We start from the raw sequence: 13,417 nt of genomic DNA, 5'->3' as shown, positions 1-13,417 counted from the left end.
TTAGCCTATTTTGGTGGACCCTCTATTTTGTCAATATCTTTGTCCACGTACGAAATGTTATTATAATAATATTTATACAGACAAAGAACGAAATTGGTTATTATCTAGACATTTGTGGATTGGTTCTTATCTGAAAGCTCACACTCATAATAAAGTGTATACTATAGTTACTATATTCCATCTGGAAAGATTTTAAACAGCCAATAAAGGATGATCTCAAATATATAGTAAGATATTACAGTTTCTAACAGCTGCAGTCCATCCAGGAAACATAAAAAATATAGCGAGTCTCTTACCTCACGTTAAAACATGGTAAAAATGGATTTTCTCCAAAACGCACCAAGCCAAATTTCTGAAAAACGTCGGGTCAAACAAACCCGCACGACAAAGGAATCGTGATGTCAGTGGCGGCTATTTGGTGTGGAAATGCCAAAGCTGGAGAACTGTGTTCAAAACCAATAGGGGAAATTCGTCACTGGCGTGCAGGGTCACTATAATAGATAAGCCGTTTTTGACTCTCGGCTGAAAAAGCCGCGCGGCCGGGTGCATTTTTGACTCGAGATATTTATTACTAAATGCAAATTTTGAGAGTAAAATGGTTATTAACCGGTATCTGCGATGTCTATTTGGCCATAAAAAGGTAATAGTTGACATATTGAGATCATCCTTTATTGGCTCTTTAAGACCTTCAAAATGACTACTTTTCTTTGTAAAATGTCAGCGTGGCCCATGGACTCAGTGACCACTTGATCCTTCCCCGAGTCAGTAGGCAGTGCATCACATTTACTTTATTTTCATCTCTTTAATTTCTACCTTCTTTGGTTCAACTGTGGAATCAATAAACCTAAACCTGAAACAAGGAAATAGTCACTCTAAGTACGTAACTTTCTTCAATGAATGAATAACAGAGTGTCTTATTCCAAATTAATCAACTTAATAAGTTATTTCAGAGGAGACGATTTAGTTAGTAGCTATACCTACGTACGATCTAAGCTTTCATGGATATTTTTTTCACCCACAAAGGAAAAGTTATTTTAAGGTATATATATTATTTTAATTAGTGCAATATTTATTACAGTTTTCACATACATTAAAAATTGTATTGAAGATGACAACTTTTTTGGCTAAATAATCTCTATAATAGCATGCATCATCCTAAGCCCATTATTTGCACTGAACTCTATGGGGTGTCTCATAACTGTGTTCCACACAAACATGCCTCGAAATTGCACGGTTTTCCTTTTATCTCGTCGACTAACACGGTCGGCCATTTATGGAAGTCAAACTTTTGACTCACATAAATGGCCGACCGTGTTAGTCCGTAAAGTTAAACCACGCAATTTCGAGGCACATTTGTGTGGATCATTGTATTCTACTTTTCAAACATCTTTCCAACCATATGCATTTTATAACGGTTACGCTTTTTATAGACCAACTCGTCCGATCCCAGGCAACGTGTTCCTTAAAGGGTATGTACTTTTTCCTAACAAAAAACACAATGTCCACAGATTTACATTAAACTTACACAGTTTGAAGATTATGATAGTAGAAAGCTTCCCGTGAAATTTTACTTACTGAGGTGCTGTAGTTTTTGAGAAATGAGTAAAAGTAATAATTTTCGTCTCAGTTTTAGCATGTAAAAACGTATTAACCAGTTAGGCTATGGTTTTGGTACAATATCATTACTGGTTAAGGGGATTTTACATGCTAAAATATTTTGGTCTCATGAGACCAAAATTATTTTGTAACTTGTTTTACTCATTTGTCAAAAACTACACAACCTTAGTTAGTAATATTTGAAGGGAAGCTTTCCACTATAATTATCTTCAAACCCTGTAAGTTTAATGTAAATCTGTGGACATTTTGAAAAAGTACCCGAATCCTTTAAAGCTTACTCATTCGTTCGCAATGAATCAAACCCATCAAAAATCCTCTGCACCAAGCTTTGTTAATATCAACATTGATTTTTGAACGAGCGAAGTCTAGTCGTAGCAATGTACTCTCAATAAATCTTGACACAAGGTTGTGTTCAGCCGGCCCGGATTGCTATCCACTATGTGTTTTGTTTGACTAAGGTGGCCATCTAACCCTGTTCTGCTTTCCACAGAGGCCCAACTAAACTGTGTTCCGTTTCAACTAGGGTAACGCAGGTTTGTTCACTCGTTCATTTATTTCGGTTTAATTAAAACTACCAAGCAACAAGCCGGATGATTGGAAATACTCAGCTTAAAAACTACTGTAACCAGGATAACTACTCTAATTTATAGTGGGTCGTTATTAACTTTACACCGCGAAGTCAGTTCTTAATTGGTCTCAACGTTTCGACTGGCTTGCTCTAGTCATAACCAGGAGACACAAACGTGTTTGATAGTGTCAGCCCGGAGATTTTATCAGTTTCCTGTCGAGCGTATACAGAGATTAATAAAACCTTACTTGGTAACGAGTAATGGGAGAGGTTGATAGTATAAAACATTTTCAGAAACGACTCCCTCTGAAGTAAACGTATAGTTTTCAAGAAAGAAGTAATTTTCACGAATTTTATTTCGAGACCTCAGAATTAGATTTTGAGGTTCCGAAATCAAGCATCTAAAAGAACACAACCTCGTGTGACACAGGGGTGTTTTTCTACGTATAGTTTTCAAGAAAGAAGTAGTTTTCACGAATTTGATTTCGAGACCTCAGAATTAGATTTTGAGATTCCGAAATCAAGCATCTAAAAGCACACAACTTCGTGTGACACAGGGATGTTTTTCTTTTATTATTATCTCGCAACTTCGACGACCAATTGAGCTCAAATTTTCCCATATTTGTTATTTTATGCAAATGTTGAGATACACCAAGTGCGAAGACTGGTCTTTGACAATTGCCAAAAGTGTCCAGTGTCTTTAAAGCTTAAAGTACAACAGACCAATTCTAAGTAGTACAGTATGAAAATCTTGTGTACGTAGTAGAGACCTATACCTTTTAAAAATGCTTAATTTGGGTTGACAAAACACCTTTAGTCAACATGTTTAACACTGATTGAGCATGCAGACCTCTATAGCCTATACAAACGACCAAAGGAGACCCCACGAATACCACACAATCAAGTTCAACATTATCTTAAAATCACCAAACTGTATGCAAACAACCAAAGGGGACCTCACAAAATAGGTTTAAGAAACACAAACACCAATCAAATCTAACGTTGTCTAACAATCACAAAGGACAATTAATAGAGCGTATTACGTGCGTCACTTATACTTGGAACCCTCTTGTGACGTAAGCCATTCTTCTTTAATTGTATTAGAAATATTATCAAATTACTGTAATTGGTAGGTCGGAAAGTTCTTGGAGACTATTATGTCTTTCGGTTAAAGACATTCAATATCAACGAAAGGTTAACAAGACTTGAATCTTGCTACGGCTTTTGTTTCATGATAAAAGTGATATTTTAATTTCCAAGAATTTCTCGATATGTTTTGACCAAACTAGGTTTAAATATGGATTATAGTGTAACCAAATTGTATGCAAATTAAATGCAGTTGTAGCTAAAGACGAAACACCATAGTTTGGTTGAATTAGGGGAAATGCGTGAGTTTTACCGCGTGTTTGTGAATGAGATTTAATGAATTTTTGCTCAACTTGATCGGGGAAATTTGCTGAAGATAAAACTTTTACAGTGACAAATCTTGCTCAGGTCTAGTATACACAGTGCACAGTTGACATAACTAAAGACACAGCCGGTTCCAAAATATCTTTCCGGCCGAACATGCTTTAATTTATGAGGGGACCGGGAACGAGCGTTCGAAAGAATAAAATCTGCAATGCATCATCAGCCCATGATTGGATGGGTTGGCTTGCAAAGAAAAGTTATTGCACAGACATTGATCTGGAACTAACAGTGTTCGCATGTTGACACTTGTCATTATACGAACCGTTCTTAAAACCATTCCTTATGGAAATGGTAATGATATCACAGATACCCCTTCACTAGATTGTGGTAGGTCTTCGGCAGCTTTTAGGGGTGGAAAGGGGCAAGGGTAGATATATTTTGATGGCGTCCATCGACGTCATGAGTAACCTATCTTTAGGTGTCTAACAATGCTTGAATGGACACGTCGCCTTTGTTCATGAAAAGCGAAAAGAATTACAGCACTGCTTTAAGGGACACGTTGCCTCGGATCGGGCGAGTTGGTCTTATATATGAAAAGCGTTTGAAACCGTTTGTTATAAAATGCAGAGAGAAAGATGCAGCACAACCTCTCTGGTACCCTGTGTGCGCACATGCGTTTTAAGAAAATTGCTTATAATTGCAAGTAGTCGCGCATCTCCCAATATACGGCTATGGACCAGGCCATTCGAATTTGAGGCTAGAGCTACGGCTGCGACTGTTACCAAGAGTGTTGATATAGACTCGCACTGTAATACTTCGGTAATCTAGCCGTATTTTTGTTCCTTTACTAATTTATTTGGGTTTACTGTCTTAATGTTTTGCAATTTTTACTCAACGGATTGTTCTGTTTCATTTGTTTGGATTGCTGTATATTTTCCTGTAGTAAATTTTAAAATATTTTTATGATTATTTTGTTATGCGCTTGTGTACATTTTAGTGAATGGGCGCAATATAAATGAATAAATTATTATTATTATTATTATCTGCCAATTCGGACAATGCTTCATCAGCTCTACAAACTTTGTATGGTGTGCAGTGATTTTGCATTTTTAAACTCACCATTGTCTTTTATATCGGTCTGGTACAAAAGAATCCTTAAAGTGTCTTGCACTGCATCCATGTATGCCCAAAGAAACACCTGAAAGAGGAGACGAGTGATAATGATGCTTCATAATACAAATTGCGTGTGAATATGAATCGTGTGAAAGGACGCCAATGTGTGGATTGTCCAAGGTCCCCAGTGAAATCTCAAATAGCCGCCCTATATGGACATTATTATAACTATTGTCCTTTCACACGAGGTGCTCTGTGTACAATGGTTGCAACCTGTTAAACAAAATCAAGGGACCCTTGCTTTTTCGCTGTCGTCTGAAAAGGGCCTAAATAATAATGCAGCTTCAATTAACCATGCTAAAAATACGCAAGGGATGTCGCCTGAAACTCGTTCCAACCCGCATACACGGTATACCAGTGGGTAATTACAGTCAGCGGTTGTTCAAAGGGAAACCGATGCGGTAAATCATCGCTGTGTATTAAGCAATGAACTGATTGATGGCCCGCAACCCACCGAAATTACAATCACCTTTTTCACCCGTCGTGCCCATCTCATATTGAACGTATCATCAATACCGTTTCCATGCTTGTCCAACTGATTATTTTGTGCCCATCCGACATAATAACTGCAGACAGGGAAACTCTGGCAGGCCGGGAAAACATTTTTTTATCTGCACTACGAAATTGTCATTGCCGTATTGCTTAAAGCCAAACACTTTCGGCACAGAAATTAAAAATAAAAGTTCACAGATTTACAAATAACTTACAGGGTTTACAGAAGGTAATGGTGAAAGACTTCTCTTGAAATATTATTCCATGAAATGCTTTACTTTAAGAGGAAACATTAAAACAATTATCATTTCTCGTTGTAGAGAATTACGGATTTATTTTAAACACATGTCATGACACGGCGAAACGCGCGGAAACAAGGATGGGTTTTCCCCGTTTTTTTCTTCCGACTCCGATGACCGATTGAGCCTAAATTTTAACAGGTTTGTTATTTTTTATATCAGTTGTGATACACGAAGTGTGGGCCTTTGGACAATACTGTTTACCGAACGTGTCCAATGGCTTTAAAAATATCTTCTTTTTTTCTTTTCAAATCGGTTCAAAAAAAGGAATCCTTAAAAATAAAAATAAAACAGGAAAGCTGTTGAGGATGGAAATGGAGAAAACAACAATTGCGGCCGTGGAAACTTCACCGGAGCCGTCAATATTTATCGTAAGGTTTGGGACGAATAACTTGTCATACTTGATTGAACTACACGCTACGTAATGCGCAACACTGGATTTAATTAAAATAAATTGTCGAAGAGTATGGGGGACGAATAAGTTGCAAAAGCCTGTTGCTGAGTATGTCTTGCTTGACAGAACTACACAGTGACACCACGTAACCTATAGGTGTTATTCATATTGATAACTGTGTGTGGACAGTGTTCGAAGATGCTACTCAGTTGACCCATGGAGGAATTATCATGGTTGACCTATATTGAGGTCCATTCTCAGTTAATAATGTATAATATTAGTTGAATGCGAAATTCATCGTGGTTAAGTTGCAGACCCTTCGCATCACAATCTTTCTGGTCGTCGTGCTGAAATATTATAGCCAGGGCAAAATTTCACATGAGCTGCTTAAGCACAAAAACAGCTAAGAACAGTCAAAATACTACGTCACATGTACAATCTTTGACTGGTAACTAGGGCCCAATTTCATAACGCTGCTAAGCACAACAAAATTGCTTAGCATGAAATGTCGTTCTTTATAACAACAAGATTACCAACCAAATTTCCATTTGTTGCATATTGCTTGTTACTGGCATTCAGCTGTTGTTTGCTTATCCTGAAAGTCACGTGGAAACTTGTTTGGTAATTCTGTTTTTATCTAGGCGAAAATTCCATGCCAATCAAATTTGTGTGCTTAGCAGCTCTATGAAATTGGGCCCTACTCATTTCTGCTAAGCAGAACATTTTGCCGAAGTTTTTCCTTCTTTCATTCAAATAATTAATTTTCAAACTAGGTTTTCCCATGTCTACAACTTCATCCGGTAATTTTGTATCTTTACATCAGATTGAAGACTCCGCGATCATGATTAATTCCCACATGTTGTCCCTAGTTCTCTAGAATTGCGCTACCGGGTATAGCCGACGCCTCTTGTACAAATTAGGCCTTTATTTTTTCGAGACCATGGAGGTAGAAATGATCAGGCCGAGTATAATCACTTTCTGGAATAGGGCAACGCTGTCATACTTACATTGGACACTTTCTTAAAGGGAAGGTACACTATTGGTAATTGCCAAAGACCAGTCTTCTCATTTGGTGTATCTCAACATTATTCATAACATAACAAACCTGTGAAAATTTGAGCTCAATTGGTCATCGGAGTTGGGAGAAAATGATGAAAGAAAAAACACCCTTGTTGGACGAATTTGTGTGCTTTCCGATAGAAATAAAAGACTTCTGCTAGAAGTCTTTTAATACTTTAGTGAGAAATTACCTCTACGTTAATTCAGAGGGAGCCGTTTCTCACATAGTTTTATATTATCAACAGCTCTCCATTGCTAGTTACCAAGTAAGTTTTTAAGTCAATATTTGTTTTGAGCAATTGCCAAATGTGTACCTTCCCTTTAATTCACGTCTAGACTCGCTGTCAGATTCGCGCTTTTTTGACTGGTGTCAACCGACAGTTTGATTACTGTTGGTTATTGTAAGATATTAGTTTGAAGCATTCTGATTTAGTTTTACCCTGAAGCCATTTATTACATGGTTGTCACAGTTTTCCTGTGGCGTTTTTTTGTTTAGATACACACAGTTGTCTCGAAAGGGTGCACCCACAAATCACTAAGCTAACCTAAATTTCAAGACACGATACGAAATGCAATTTATCTATTTTTAAGAAATAGTGTACACATGAAGGTATAAAGGCCCATTGTATGATGTTGCCCAAGTGTTTGCAAAAGGCAGTATTAGATGTTTGATGCCCGAGTTCGTGCCAACTTCATTGTGTCAAACTTTCAGATTGATCAAAGATCCTTAATTGTTCTCTTTTCACGGCGTTTACCTTCAGTTATTCGAACTAGTTATTTTGGAAACCATCGCATTTATATTCTTTCATTTGTATTCTAAACAGTATACGAAGTTGACACATTTTATCATTTACCAGTTTTAAAATTGCTATTAAAAAGATGTATTGAGTGACTTCACTTGATTTGATATTACACTTTTAAGTTCTATTGTGCAACTCCTCCATTTGTGTTGTGTGCACACGAGCTACATTCAAAACCAATCAAACTGCGTGGGATGAATTGTTATTGCTATTACTAATGGCGCATAAGATATAAATAACAAAGACCGATCAGATCATGCATGGTGAAACTAACCTGAAATAAAAGGCTCATACACAAAAGAATTTGATCATAAATTAGCCGTAACAGCAATTTGACAAATTGCCACCATTCATCCCATGTGTTGTCTAGCTATTCATGAGCTATTCAAGTGAGCAGGTCCACTCAAACAAACACATAAAGAATAATTTACACTTGGACTTTGAATTATTTATGGCATAACATTAAGGCGTCACGTCCTTTGTTTTCATTGTTAAACGAGGTAAGTTATTCCTTTCCCTCAATAATGAACATTGTCAAAAAGCATCAAATGTCTGACAGGAGCATCGGTCCATTAATTTAATTACCATGGATTATATTAATCACCTGCTTCTTCAAAGAGGGTGGATTTGTCGTATTATTTCGTGTTGTAGTGACACCCGATATATTTTTCTTACAAAATGTTCGCCAAAAGATTTCACTTGTACCGTACTGATAAATATAACACCTATACTGTTCACACCCAAGGGGCCAAACCGTGCTGTCTTGACACCGAGCTTTGCGCACATTTCCCGGTATCTCTAAACCATATTCAGTCGAAATCACCGTGGAATAAGAAAAAGGAATATTATCGTGACCTCATATTATCCTTCCATTCGGGCCCTTTCTCTTCTATATCTTCAGTCGGTCTTAGTCGCGGTTTTAACGGCACGGCCCGGTAATCCAACACCCCTAAGAGGAAGCGCTTCTCTCCTGAGTGCTCTACGCCGTTTTTCGGGCACCACTTCACCGATGATTGTGGACAAGCACGTGTTCATTAATTTGGGCTTTGAGGAGTTCAGTCATACTTCGTTTCCTGTCGTGCATCTTAATTTGTGCTCATGGGTCAAGTAGTTATTCTTGCTGAATTATTCACAAATCGGATAATAGCTAGGTATTATTTGAAGAGTCGTCATTTCTTTTTCTTTTTTTTTTAGTTTGCGGATCGTTGATTTTTTTCTTAACATGTTTTTTTTTTAAATTGCTAAGATCATCCCGTGGGGAATTCCTTTCAAAAATCCCAAACCAGGGAAATCACAAGTAGACCCCTTTTAAAGGTACAACGCTGCTGATAGGTGAGGCCACGCATGCGTTTTTAGGCACCGGCTGCTGTCGTCCAATGATCTGCCGCCTTTTGCCTCAATGATGAGGGCGTTGTTATAGAGTGTGACGTCATCACGTGGTCTATTTCCCAGTTTTTTGCACGGTTATTTATTATATTACATGATACATTCACTGGTAGAACTCATACAAATCAATTATATTCTCACACTTTTAACCGATAATATTTCTGAGCTAACTTTCACAATTTTTGTTTTAATTAATAAGAGTTTGTGTTTTAAAAGCAAAACAAAAAATCAATAAAATTATGTGGACCTATATTGTTGGTTTGGGTGGAAAAATTGATTGACAACCTATTTAAAAACAAGTTCACATTCCAAATTGACTCCCTTATACCTGGCAAGTTGTATTTTGAATCTTCTAAAGGTTATATACATTTCTAAACAAAAACGTTTAACCAAGAATTTGATCAATGTCATTTTTTTCTATACACTACCGTTTAATATCCAACAAGTTTTGTTTCAAATTAAACTAAACGTGCATTAATTTTAAACTAATGAATTTAATTTCAATTCCCTGCAACCTCTGACATTATTTTCATATAATATTTTGTGTAGTTGCCAAGACGGTGCTCTAGAATTGCAAAGGTCATGGGTTCGAATCCCACCTGAGTACTATGCATGTAATTTTTTTTCCACAGAGCTCGGGAGAGTACAGGGTACAGTGCTAATACACATCGGTGTGTAATATGGGTAACACCATAATTAATATTCTTTATACAAGATGCAAATTTCCATTTATCAAATATTTTGTCTTGCTGGATTTCGGTGGTGTGGCTTTTAAAGGTTACACCCACCCCACTTTTTGATATGAGTAAATACTCGTACTCGGGTCGAAATACGAGGACATTAATTACCAATTGATATTTACCCCCCGATTAATACTAAATGAAGCAGATGTTTGTTTAAGTGTTAAATTTTGCCAGCAAACTGGGTCCAACGGTTAAGTGAACAAAGAATTAACAGGACCTGCGTCATCATAGAAAATCAAATTTAATTTACAAAAGTTGTCGATGAACTAAAGAATTTGATTCCGACTAATTTACCCTGCGATGGATACTCGAATTGTTTACGTTGTAAATAATTATTAGAATGACGAAATAAACTCAAACAAAAGACCCGTTATCCTGTTTAGGCACAATTTCGTAGCGCTGCTTCTTTGCTATGAAGACGTTTTATCACATGCGCTATATACTTGATGCAAAACAAAATATTGATGATCATGTTTCTAGGTCATTGAATATTAATATCGAGTAGACAATGGCGATTTTTGAAACAGCAACTTATAGATTTTGTATAGTATTTTCCTAGGCTACCATGAATCTTTATTTTCAAAAGTCAAGATTTCAAATTCATTTTCGAGACATTTATTTCCGATCCAATAGGTAATCAAAATAACAATCAAGAACAATAGGCCTATCATCAAATGAAAAAAAAAAATGCATTGTCAGCGTGTTAATGTGAAAATAATTTCATAACATTGAAATTATCATTAATTAAGCTGATAAAATGCTACATTTATTACTCTGAAAATTGTTTATCTAAAAGTCGAGATTTCAAATGGGGAGCATCAGGCGATACGAACATCAAATGAGAGGCACGAGGACCAGTGCACCGTCACTGGGTAAGACGCAGCATCAATGACTTGGGCGGGTCTGTTCATTGTCCCTCGGTACACCGTGTGTCTAAAAAAACCACTAAACACTTTTGAAATAAAATATTCGCTTATGGGGGAAAAGGTTTAGATGTATGGATAGTTTTTGAACTCAACTTTCATATGATACCCCAAATTCTGAAAATAATTCATGCTTGGGTGAGCACTGCTCACTGAAGAACAGTTAGCTGACATCTTGGATTTAATTTTGTAAGCTCCAAAGGACTTTACCTCCCACAAATTGGAAGGCTAAGTGAGCATTGCTCACCAAAGCAAGAATTATTTTCGGTCTTTTTTGTATAATGTGGAAGTTGAGTCCATAAGCTATCCATACATATTAACCCTCTCTCCCTGAATCATATATGTTTTATTTGGCAGCCATTTCAAAAGTGTATAGCACCTATATATAGATATCTGCTTCCTGATTTAAACATATAATTGTGCTCCCGGGTTGGTCTTAAAATCTACAAGTTCTGTGGAAATGTATATCAAAATGTCTGTCTTTAGACATAACGGTATAGTAACGTGAGATATACCTATGTAAATAAATAGATATTAAGTGCACTCTTGTTGGTAGACGGATCTACTGTCTGGTAAGGACATCCCAAAATAAAGAGGCGTCTTGGCCCCCGTTGAGACGTCACAACCCACCCCCTCCCTCCCACTCACACACCCATGAATGGAGGCCCTTGTGGGTATCCTTCCTATGAATTAGAATCATCAGTGTTCTGTTTCTCAAAAAAAAAAAAATATGTATACAAAATATCCTGGGATGGCAGGTGGGGCCAACTCCCCCACATAAACTACAGAACGGTTCCATCAACCCAATCTTTGACTTCTGGGAGCAGACAATGTCCTCTTATCAAATATAAACACAGAGCCACACTTTCACAGTTTCAAAACAGTCACATCGCTCCAGCCAAAAATAAAATTACCTTGACGTGTGTGCGACGTTCCAGCATTAAATCAAATTTCAGATGTCCTTCCCGACCCACTAAAAATCATTTCCTTTGTCAATTAAAAGTATCTCTCCTTTTTTGCACAGTTCTAATCACCCACAATGTATAAAGTCAATATTCAACCTTAGCGGTTTTTCTAAAAGAACAATGAGACAACAATAAATCATTAAACAGATGGGCTATGGTTCAAATAGACTTATCCTGCTTGAAGTGCAAGCATGACGCCAAAAACAGCGAATTTGTTCGTCTGTTTTGTGTGTGTATATCATTATGAAATATTAATAACAGACGATTGATTAATATAAAAGTGGGAACAGCTAACACCGTGAAAGCTTTTACGAAAACCTGAAAGTATGTGAAGGGGAAAATGAACACTGGTAATAATCAAATATTCGGTTAATATGCTCAGAGCTGTTCAGAGAAACCATTCAAACAAGATTGTTTTTGTTCAAGTTTAAAAACTATAGCAGTACCACTTTATTTTTAACAATATTTTTAAGAGTTAACATGTCATTGTTTGAACTGTTGTTTTGAACATTACATCCCTCTCGGCTTAAACTGAAAGAGATAATAATGCTTTCCGTAATTATATGTTCTTCAAAAGAAGAAGGGGAAAAAACCCATCAGGATATCATGTAGTTGTAGTTTTCAGTATAATTAAATTGTGGTTTATTATTAATGTAGTTTTCTGATTAATTAATATTTCCAGTAGTTTATTTATGATTGTATGTGTTTTTTATTTTTCTTTCTGTATTGCATGTATTCAAATAGAGTTTCCTACATGGTGGGACAAATAAAAAATTGAATTGAATTGAATTGAATTGATCTAACGCATTGAGGATACCAGGCAGATTATAACATGATTTTTGTCTCCATCCAGTGAAATCCTTATGTGAAACACGCACACTACTGATGTCATTACCCACAAGGTCGGTACCCTAATGACTTGTGACAAGTTTTGAAGAGTGGCTTATCGATTAAGAGTTCATAGTGTCGTCATTTGAACGCAAATTACATTGACAGGTAGTTTATAAAAAAAAAGCATGGCTGGTTTTACCTTAGGATTTTGTGGAAAACTGTGCCAATGCTCACCAGATAGGTGTGCACTGTTTGGTTTGGGTGATGTGAATACAGTATATTTTACCCAAGACGCAGTAGTGTCACATGAATGTGTTCACCATATCTCAAAATGGCTTATGCACGTAACACCGTTCATAGTGGTTTCGAAATCACATAAGTCAATCTGTATAAGAGATAACTATTGATGAATATACATTGTACAGTGCCAGTATCATTGCAAAACCAAAGTCACAATCAATTCAGTATTACAATGGGGGATATCGTGAGTTGTTACGTCACTCAATCGTTCGCAGAACATTGCAGCATCGGGGAAGAAAGTTGTTTTAAACAAATACATACTACATCGCAATTCGGTAACGATGAAAGAAAGTTTAGCTGGTTTCCCGTTCAAAATGACCACAGACCGTGCACATAGGAGGGAGAGTGTGTACCATGACAAATTAATACTAACGCAAGACCCCGCCCACACTAGCCTTGCTCAAGGCAGTCGCATTATTCGCTCCGAAAAGACGCAGCTGTAAACCCACCCGCCGTA

At 36.9% G+C, this 13,417-nt stretch overlaps 1 protein-coding gene across 3 annotated transcripts in view; it reads right to left on the bottom strand.

Annotated features, from left to right (window-relative positions):
• LOC139939973 (diablo IAP-binding mitochondrial protein-like) overlaps positions 1-13,417 on the bottom strand; it is a 79,952-nt gene that overhangs the window by 40,882 nt on the left and 25,653 nt on the right. For 2 of the 3 annotated variants that reach the window (XM_071936147.1, XM_071936148.1), the window contains one exon: positions 4,715-4,793. The exons of the other annotated variant lie outside the window; for it this stretch is intronic. In XM_071936147.1, the coding sequence (XP_071792248.1) occupies positions 4,715-4,775 (61 nt within the window). In that variant the 5' untranslated portion in view covers positions 4,776-4,793. The remainder of the gene's footprint in view (positions 1-4,714; positions 4,794-13,417) is intronic. 3 annotated transcript variants of the gene reach the window in all.

Source organism: Asterias amurensis, chromosome 7, assembly GCF_032118995.1.
Source record: "Asterias amurensis chromosome 7, ASM3211899v1".
NCBI classification, from domain to species: Eukaryota; Metazoa; Echinodermata; class Asteroidea; order Forcipulatida; family Asteriidae; genus Asterias; species Asterias amurensis.
The sequence above is the reverse complement of the archived record's forward strand: the minus strand, read 5'-3'. Positions and strand labels throughout refer to the sequence as shown.